At 43.0% G+C, this 10,372-nt stretch overlaps 1 protein-coding gene and 2 pseudogenes across 1 annotated transcript; all 3 read left to right on the plus strand.

Annotated features, from left to right (window-relative positions):
* The first annotated feature begins 1,321 nt into the window (after positions 1 to 1,321).
* Positions 1,322 to 2,090, plus strand: LOC103720953 (probable calcium-binding protein CML18). The gene has a single exon (XM_008810934.4). It carries the CDS (start codon positions 1,421 to 1,423, stop codon positions 1,943 to 1,945), a length of 525 nt encoding a protein of 174 aa, XP_008809156.2. The 5' UTR covers positions 1,322 to 1,420; the 3' UTR covers positions 1,946 to 2,090.
* Positions 2,091 to 4,330: 2,240 nt separating this feature from the next.
* LOC120111472 lies at positions 4,331 to 6,439 on the plus strand (annotated as a pseudogene).
* A 2,907-nt stretch (positions 6,440 to 9,346) lies between these two features.
* LOC103699562 lies at positions 9,347 to 10,167 on the plus strand (annotated as a pseudogene).
* Positions 10,168 to 10,372: the final 205 nt, after the last annotated feature.

Consider the following 10,372-nt stretch of genomic DNA (forward strand, 5'->3'; position numbering starts at 1 on the left):
ATCCAAAAACTAATAGCCAGATCAGCTCCAGATCGGTGGTGGAGCACTAGGCTTACTTAAATACCAGCCTTTCTTAGGCACGGATGCATTTTTGACAAGCTTTTCTTTGACACTATTAGTTAGTGGATATATTCACTAGAAATCACACAAATTCAATTTTTAGAAAAGTCTAAGTGCAAAATTAAATTTGTTATTATGGATTAACCCATTTTTAAATTTTTCGTTTGAATTTTCCGAATTAGTAATAATTGAATACTAATTTAGTGCTAGCAAAACAATTATTGTAATTGAGATCTAATTTGTTCATTTAATGAATGATATGATTTATTACCTTATTAGAATAAAGAATTCCTAATTTTGTGCCAACAAATCAAATATTGTAATTGAGATCTAAAATGTCAATTCAATGAATATAAAATTTATGACCCTATTAGAATAATTAATTACTAATTTTGTGCCAACAAATCAAATATTGTATTTGAGATCTAAAATGTCAATTCAATGAATTATAAGATTTATTATCTTATTAGAATAATTGATTAATAATTTTGTGCTAGAAAATTAAATATTTTAATTGAAATCTAAAATGTCAATTCAATGAATTATAAGATTTATTACCTTATTAGAATAATTGATTGAGATCTAATAAGTCAATTCAATGAATTAATTATTATGTATTAACCAATTTCCGAATTTTGCATTTGAATGGGATCGGAAAATTACTCCTTGAGGAGTCCAAACAAAGGTATGATAAACCTCTTAGAGGTTAAACAAATTATTACATTTTTAGAATGATTTACTGAATTATATATTACTAAAAAAAAAAAAAACCAAACACTTTTTTTGATTGTTAGCAATATATTATCTAAGTAAACAAAATCTAAAAATTATAATTAATAGAAAATCATAAAGGGAATAATTTATGTATAAATTATTCCGCGTCAAAACAATTCTATTTTAGCACAAAAGAAATCTATTGTAGCCCGAGAATGGCCGCGTGCGTATTTAATTTTTCCAACACTACCCGCATCGAACACTCTTCAATGAGGAGGGGGCCAATAGGGGTTGCTATATGGGTGAGATTCTCCTCATCTTTTCTTTTTTCTTTTTTCTTTTCTTAAGCAAAAAATAAAAAAATAAAAAATAGAAAAAATAAAACTATATCGTAATCGGAGAACGGACTTGGCTTTTATAATTAGATTGGACATGGAGGGTATTTTCGTCCTCTAAGGATCTTGAGTTAAATGTATACGGACCGGATGTTATAAAGATAGGCACGTCCGAAGATGTACCGGCCTTTAATTTTCAAAAGGAAAGCGCCGTAAGGATTCTGATATAAGGCCCGTACGCGAACATGTCGAACAAAAAGCACTTCTTTGCCGCTAGTCCACTCCACTACAAATAGAATACGAAGCTCGCGATGGCGAAACCCCAGGAATCGGAGAAGCCCCCGGAGCCGGCCTCCATGAACGACGTCGAGCAGGCCTTCGCGCGCTACGATGCCAACGGCGACGGCAAGATCTCGGCGTCGGACCTAGCCAACGGGATGCGCGCCCTCGGATTTGAGGAATCCGACGAAGAACTCAAAGCCATCATGGCGGAGCTCGACTCCGACGGAGACGGCTTCGTGGATCTGAATGACTTTGCCGCGTTCCACAGCGGGCTGGGCGACGTCGCTGGAGGGGAGAGGGAGCTGAGGGGCTTCTTCGCGATGTTCGATCTGGACAAGAACGGGCGGATCTCCGTGGAGGAGCTTCATCTGGTGCTGAAGAGATTGGGCGAGAAGTGCTCCGTTCAGGACTGCGCCCAGATGATCCGGTCCGTCGATTCCGACGGCGATGGTAGCGTGAACTTTGAGGAGTTCAAGAAGATGATAGGCAACGGCGGGGGAAGGAAGGCATCTGACGGCAGTGGATCTCCGTTGCCGTCGCCATCCTCTAAGTGATGTGGGATATTGTTCGTTCTTAGACGTTCTTTGCATGGAGATGAGGGCTTGATTCGTCTATCAAATTTCTTATCTCATTTGAGACGTCTTTATAGCTTGCGAGACCTGTAGTAAGTGTGTTCTGGGATGCGTCTGAAAAACTGGCAATTACTAATTAGAGGAATAAATAAGCTTTTTCTTTCTTTTGCTTTGTTTTCCCTTTTTTTTTTTTGCCTGAGAAGACAAGCTGGTACTCTATTCAGATTCGTTTTATAGTCTACTCTTATAACTTTTTCTTTATGTTTAACTAGTCTTGCGAGAGGGTTAAGGTGGGAACTCAGGGCTTAAATTATCTTTGATATTGGAATTCTCTTGATGGGATTTAAGAAGATATAGGTAGGACGTAGACTTGTCCGTTTTCTTTGTTTTTCCTCCTTTCTTTTTAGTTTCCGCAAGAGTGAAGAACCAAAGGGGGTTTCAATTGGTAATCCACTTCGCTGCGGCCAGGGCCGGCCTAACCCTTAGGCAACTGGGGCGGTCGCCTAAGACCCCGGCCCAAAGAAGGCCCACCGCAGAAAATGCCTCAAAGACAAAATGAAAAAAAAAAGGCCCCCTGTGAATTCGCCTTACGGCGGCCCACTGTAGGGAAGGCCTCAAAGACAAAACGGCCTTAGGCCCCCAAATACATTGGGCCGCTCCTGGCTGCGGCGCCAGCTTCGGGCCGGCCTCCGCCCGAGCGCTCCATCGAGCCTCCTTGCCTCATGGGAGGAGAGTAGAAGAGGAGGGGGAGGAGCTCGGGAAAGAAAGAAGAAAGGTGGAGAAGAAGCGTCGTAAAGGGAGGAGAAGAAAGAAAAGAAAAAGAAGAAAGAAAAGCAGGGAAAGGAAGGTTCGAGAAGGAAGAAGAGGGAAGAAAGAAACGAAAAGAAAAAAAGAAGAAAATAAGGAAGAAGGGGAAAGAAAAAATAAAATAAAAGTTGTTGTGGGCCATATTGGGCCTGATTCCGGAATGAGCTTCAAATAAATTTGGCTTTAGAAGCCCGAGGCCGGGCTAGGCTCTGGTCCGAGCCCAATATTCTTAAACACAGAATTAACTAAACCAGTATGTTATTGACCCAGGCCTGAACCAGTAATTGGTCAGATCTGAACCGGTATGTAATTGACCCAGACCTGAACCAGTAGTTAGGTCAGATCTGAACCAGTATGCAATTGACCCTGGCCTGAACCAGTAATTCAGTCAGAACTGAACTAGTATGCAATTGACCCAAACCTGTATCAGAAATTGGGTCAGATCTGAACCAGTATGCAATGGACCCAGACTTGAACCAGAAATGGAATCAAATCCGAACTAGGAAGTAGATTAGACCCGAACCAGAAATTAAATTGGGCCATGGGCCTGAACCGGAAATTGAATTAGGCTATGGACTCGAAAATAAATTGAGTCCTATGGATGGGCTGTAAATGACTTTAAGATTATAAATAAATAGAAATTAAATGTGCAAGTGACATGTAATTTAATGGTCTTGCTAGGTATTGGAGAATTGGCATTTGGTGAGCAAATTAAGGTAAGTAACCTGTCTTAATCTTATTATGGATCATGTATCACGTTTTATATGATGAAAAGTATTATTTATGGAATTGGAATTGTGTATATGAATTGTGGAAAATGTAAGTAACCCTGATATAATCTTATGTTTTATCAAGTACTTGTGACTATTGATTATGAAATTGTATATGATTATTTATATTTTCACAAAATTAGGATCAAGCATCTGTTAGCAAATGATTGCATGATTTTGGATAAATAGCATCCATCATGATTATCATATTATGTACACATGATTATGATGATGTAGAAAAATGCATGGAAAAATAAAGATTTCAGCAAGATCATGAACTTTATTTAGCATGATGCCATTATTCACTTCTCCAACGTATCTATGAAATAAGATTTATGAAAAACATGATTTGTTTTAAGAACTCTCAGATCGCTATGTACGACCCCGCCAGTGGGGTAACAGTAACTAGGCATACGACCCCCTCAGTGGGTAAAAGTAACTTGGCTTTACGACCCCGTCAGTGGGTAATAGTACTGGAAGATGACCATGTAGTGGTAAAAGCCTTGTCGTGGGAACAAGAGCGGCCATAGCTACACTACCATCTGAGAGTATGAATTTCCAAAGTATGGATTAATGGCAAAAGTTTTATTGATGCATAAATGGCAAAAATTTTATGATGCTTAATCATATTTATGAAGTTGCAATGAATGGACTTGCATAGTTTTTATGACTGGTTGGATTATATGAAATGCTTACTTTGTTACAAGCACATATTGTAAAGCATGAATAATAACACAACAGATTTCAAAGCATGAATATGATAAGTACGGATTTCAAAGCAAGAATAATGATGAGTACGGATTTCAAAGCATGGAATAAAGGCAAAAGGTTTACGTCTGGTTTGATTATAGAAAATGCTTTCTTTGTTACAACTGTTGTTCTTCAAATAGTGTATTGGCATACAAAAATATTATCTTGATTTGATAAGATTGTGCATGGTTACTTACTGAGCTTTATAGCTCACACCCATTTATTTATGTTCTTACAGATGAGTAGGAGATGCTAGAAACAAGGAGCGCGACATGCTTCAAGGTTATGGGGAAAAGAAAATAAATATTAATGTTGATATTTTTAAACGCTCTGTAAATCAATCTTTACTGATGAAACATTTGATGATATTCAGGAATATAATTGTTCATAATCGATTTGAAGTTTTAAAGTGGTTGCGTGTTATTGTATGTTAATTTTGCAATAGCACGGTCGTGTCGTGATCTGAATTCGAGGCGTGACATTATGGGCCGGGTCGGCTCTGATACCATTTATAATGACTCAGAATCTCACCCAAAATGGCTAGCCGGAAGATATTATTTGGGTTCTTTGATTCCGTATAAGTACCCAAAAATCTATCCAGTGAATAACCAATGTGGGGCTAAAACACACACTACAAGAAAAACTATCTTTTCCGACTTTTGTCTGCCGACGCTAAGTAGAAGCGTCGGCAATTTTTTTGGAAGTCTGGCTTCCGCCGACGCTTATAAGCGTCGTCGCAACCCCGTAGCTTGGGCCGACGCTTTTAAGCGTCGGCGGAAGCAAAAATCCTTTTTTTTATTTTTTTCCTCCCAACGACGCTTTAGAAAGCGTCGTCGGAGGCCATTATCCCCCCTCCCCTCCTCCCTGCAAATTCTCTCTCCGCCGCTCGCCCCCTCCCCCCTCCTCTCTACAAATCCCCTCCCTCTCCCGATCCCTCAAACCCCTCCCTTACAAATCTCTAACCCCCTCCCGATTCTTGATTAGATTCCTTCCAAGAAGCGAGAGAGAGAGAGCGCGGCCACCCAGGCCCCGATCCCTCTTCTCCGGCGTCGATGGAGTTCGATGGAGCTTCCTCCCTCTTCTCCGGCGTCCGGCTTCATGCCTTCTCAGGCCACCCAAGTCCCCGATCCCTCCTCCTATTGTAAATTAGAGCAGCGCACAAAAGAGATGAAGGGAATCAACAACGCCAAGCTCATCCTCCTGCAGTCCGCCAAGCAGGCAGGTTGGCGGAGGCGGCGCCGGCGCTGGCGGTGGATCCACGGGCGGCGCCCATGTTGTATCTCCTGGGGTCTCAATCACCGTCTCTGGCTCATCGCCTTCGCCTCCTTCTTCACCTTCGCCGCCCTCCTCGCTTCGTCACCCTACCACCACCCTCGAGACCCCGGCCTCTCCTCCTCTAACCAATTTGCCCGTGCCCCTTTCTTCCTTCCGATCACAACCTCCCGTCTCCCTGACCCCGTCTTTGACGCCCTCGTCACGTACGCCGCCGCCTCAAATTCCAGCGGCAAGATGGGAGACGCCGACCTCCGCACCATCGCCGCCGTGCTCCGCCGCCGCGCTCCCTGCAAATTCCTCGCTTTGGCCTCGGCCACGAGACCCCTCTCTGGGCGCGCCCTCAACCACGGCGCCGCACCGTCTTTCTCGATGAGAACGAGTACTACATCGCCACCTCGAGGGCCGCCTCCCGGGCCTCGAGGCCTACGACATCGCCTACACCACCAAGGCCCGAGAGATGCCCGATCTCATCGCCGCCGCTCGCCGCGGCCGTCGGGGGGACTGCCGCCCCGTCCAGAACCTCCTCTTCTCCGACTGCCGCCTCGCCCTCTACGACATCCCCTGGGACGTCATCCTCGTGGACGGGCCCCGCGGCCACGCCTCCACCTCCCCCGGGAGGATGTCCGCCATCTTCACGGCAGCGGTGATGGCCCGCTCCGCCGGCCCGGGGGCCCACCGACGTGCTGGTCCACGACTACGAGCGCGAGGTGGAGCGGGTGTGCAGCGAGGAGTTCCTCTGCAACGAGAATCTCGTCGCCAACACCGGCCAGCTGGCCCACTTCCTCATCCCCGGCGGCAACGGCGCCACCCGCGACGACTTCTGTGCCAACAGCACCATCGCTGAGGCCGCCCAGTAATTTTTTTTTCTTTTTTTTTACAGGGCACAACAAGGTTTTCTTGGGTATTTTTATATTTTTTTTCATAAAAAAAATTTATGACGACGCTTTAAAAGCGTCGCTAATTGAACTGGTTTAGGAATTTTAGCGACGCTTAAAAGCGTCGCTAAAAATACCCTTTAGCGACGCTTTTCAAACGCCGTCAACAATTTTTTTTTCCACTCCGACATAGCCGACGCTTTGGTTTCGCTTTGAAAAGCGTCGGGAAGAAAATTACCGACGCTTATAAGCGTCGGTAAAAGCCTCAAAAAGCATCGCCAAAGCTCCTTTTTCTTGTATACGGATTCTCACACCACCCTCCTTTTTTTGAATCACTTTTTTTTTTTTTCTATGAGCTATATCTATCGTATGCTCATCCGAGATTGACCCACAATAAGAAGACTATAGGTAATCGGCTTTTCACGAGAAAGTACGAATAAGGTGGTTTGCCGATGGGCAATGCTGGTACTTTCTCTACCATATATATATTCGACTTGAAATGCTTACATTGAAATGCTTATTTGCCTCAAAGGATTCAAATTTTCTATGGAATTCTACAAGTAGAAATATAGTTACTAGTTTCCCGGATGGCCAAGGAGAATGGTTTTACAGATCTTGAGTGTGGGACTCCTTGCTCGGAACTCGTAGCAGCACCCATCCCGCACGGAAGGTAATAAAAGATCAAGGCTTGTGGATTAGTATCATTGAGACAATTAGCTAGTGGTTTGGTTTGTTGATGCTTTGGAGCTGTCAGACTCGCTAATCTCATCTCCACCTAAAGATCGTGACATGCGAATAAATTGCTCTTACACGCCCTAACATAGAAAAACTAACCGGCCCAATGAAGTATAAAATCTAGCAGAAAGTATGAATGTCTGGCCAACACTCATAGTACTTATAAAGGATGCAAGCAAACATAACAAACATCTGAGCCAAAGATTTTTTCCTTTTTTTTGATATCTTTATTCTCTTTCATCTTTCTTTTTTTTGCGACTAGAATCGCACCTATGCACTGAACCTAACTATCTCATATAGATTTCACCTCAATCTCCTTGTCAAACTTGGCATTGTCGGCCAAGTGGAACCGCTGGAGGAACTTGTTAGTTGTTACTGCTCCTCTCGACGCGGTGCCGCTTCTCGTTCTTCTCCTCCTTCTCTTTGCTCGCTTGCTGCTGGTCCGGAGGATATTCTTGCCCTCCTCCGCTTCTACTTTTACGTTCTCTTTCTTCACTCTATGGGGATCGGCTATGAAGATGTGGGCCTCCGGCGTCTCCTTCTATTCAATGCAGGTGTTGGAAAAAGTGGAAGTCTCGCTGATGAAATTGGAGAGTGATTCAGGGAGAGAAGGAAAGACTATTTGATTCAGGAGAAGAGGAAAGAGAAAAGTATGGCCAAGGAGAAAATGGAGAAATGTCTCATATTCCATTGAAATTTTTAAGGGAGAGATAGAAAATTAGTTTTTTTTAATAAAAATAAGATTTTCATATTTTATGAAAATGAAAAATTCATATTGGACATAAAAAAATTTAATTCCATCCGACCGAAAATTAGAGATTTTTTTTCTTTATTAAGAGCATAATAGATATTTTATATATTTTTTTAAAAAAATTAAATGCTCAATCAAACATAAGTTATTCTGAAATATGCTACTTTTCTATAGTCAACTAAAAATATAAAATCTACTTTTCCGGCCATCATATACTGGAAGTGAAGAAAATCTCTTCCTCTGAATCAAACAATTCCGGAGAGTTTCAAATGGGAAATCTTAGAAGGAATCTTAAGAGGCTGAGAGAGAGAAGGGACCGAAGTTGTTGCTGCATCGGCTCAAGAATCTTGGAAGAGATCTGTATCTTTCATGTTGTGCAGTATTTAGGGTCGAGAGAGTGGGAATTTATTACCATGGAGCTACTTTGATTGGAGCTGAATGTTGGAACAGATTGTTGGTGATGGGAGGAAGCTGGATCTCTGAAGGATTTATATAGCAAGAGATGGGTACGTACTGAAGTTTCTAGGCCGATGCTGTTTTTTTTTTTTTTGTGGGAGTGCAAAGAATGACTCGAACACACCCATGCATGGCCAAAGGACGGACTTTTGGTGGGATTGTTTAGGATGGCTCTCGAGCCCTCTCAAGGCCGAATCTGCTCATGCCCAAGGGTGCTTTTTAAAATGCTTTAACCAAGAACAAAATAATGCCAAAAAGATGGGATTGAATTGCTAAATGAATCTACAATGTATTCAATTCTTTTAATAACGGAACGGACATGGTTTACTGTAATGTAGAAATGACTGTGTTTGTATTGGATTCTATTTCGTGACACTGAGACTCGATCAACACAATATGATTCTATCAGCAAAGTTTTTCTCAAACGAATTCCCACCACAAAATATATTATGCCCTTTTTTTGAATCTGTAACATAGGATATTTATTTAATGTTTCAATTGGGATTGCGAGAAACGAAGAACTTGGGTATCTGAGTATCAGTGCTCCCCAAAACGAACATGGATACCAGAGTTCTAGAATCAGAATCAGTTTGGTGAGCCATCAGTGTTGCACATTTTATGAAAAGGAATTTAGCCATCCGTGACTGCAAGTTTTTTAGGACGAACGGAATTCACAGCCAGAGATAGCATCGAGACTTTTGTTACAAAAAATAAAATGAATAAATAAGTAGATAAACCCAAACTCAGGAAGAGAGACATGTGGACCGCATATTTTGGGCCCTATTCGGATAGCCCATCGAAAGCCCATGGGCCAGGGCAGAGCTAGAGAGGTGGTAGCGTCTTCCGGAAAGCTGTGGTTCGTGGTCGAGCATTCCAGAGCCATCCACGTGTCCCCGAGGCGGGTCCGCACTATGAAGTCTGGAGACTTCGAGACCTATCCATCCTGTATCTATAAATTACCAGGACTGGGTGCAGATCATCGCATCGAGTAGAAGCCGTTCCAATTTGAGAAAGCATTTAAAATCCGAAGCTAATTTTCCACTGCCGACGAGCACAATCTAAGCAATATGTCGATCATCAGGCGGAGCAACGTCTTTGACCCCTTCTCCCTCGACGTCTGGGATCCTTTCCAGGCCTACCCTTTCGACACCTTCAGCTCCCTTGCGGAGTCCCGCCCCGGCTTCGTGAGCGAGACCTCCGCCTTCGCCAACACCCGCATCGACTGGAAGGAGACCCCGGAGGCCCACATCTTCAAAGCCGACCTCCCCGGGGTTAAGAAAGAGGAGGTGAAGGTGGAGGTAGAGGAGGACAGGGTCCTCCAGATCAGCGGCGAGCGCAGCAAGGAGAAAGAGGAGAAGAACGACAAGTGGCACCGCGTCGAGAGAAGCAGCGGAAAATTCCTCCGACGGTTCCGGCTGCCGGAGAACGCCAAGGTGGAACAGGTGAAAGCATCGATGGAAAACGGGGTTTAACGGTGACCGTGCCCAAAGAGGCGGTGAAGAACCCGAGATGAAGTCCATTGAGATATCTGGCTGAAGTGGAAAAATCTGGGTCCGAAAGTATAGAGACGTAGTATTCTCCTTGAATAAGGCCATGGAGATCGCCAGGTGCCATGTTGCCAAAAGTGTGTGCTTCCTGTTTTTTTTTTTCCTTTCTAAGGGCTGGTCATCGGTGTGTAATTATAGTGTTCGCCGAGTAAGATTGTTTTGGTTTTGTCTTGGTACTGTACGGTTGCCTTTTTAATAAAATGGAAAATAATCGGTGCTTTCCGAATATCATCCTTAATTTGAAGGCTTTTTCCGACGATTTAATAGGAGAACGCCACCACATGGATGTGGTGTATGGTTCACATAAATAAGCGATAAAATTGAAACCAAATATTAATTTTTATTTCATTCAATTTGTTGTTCTTACAGTAAATTTATTGAGATTTATAAGGACCGTATTGTTTTGATTGATGTGTTTGTAAGGATTATCAAATTTAATGTGA

The sequence above is a fragment of the Phoenix dactylifera genome, chromosome 8 (assembly GCF_009389715.1).
Source record: "Phoenix dactylifera cultivar Barhee BC4 chromosome 8, palm_55x_up_171113_PBpolish2nd_filt_p, whole genome shotgun sequence".
NCBI lineage: Eukaryota > Viridiplantae > Streptophyta > Magnoliopsida > Arecales > Arecaceae > Phoenix > Phoenix dactylifera.

Excerpts from the sequence above, each read along its gene's own strand:
- LOC103720953 (XM_008810934.4), top strand. The coding sequence starts at position 1,421 with ATGGCGAAACCCCAGGAATCGGAGAAGCCCCCGGAGCCGGCCTCCATG.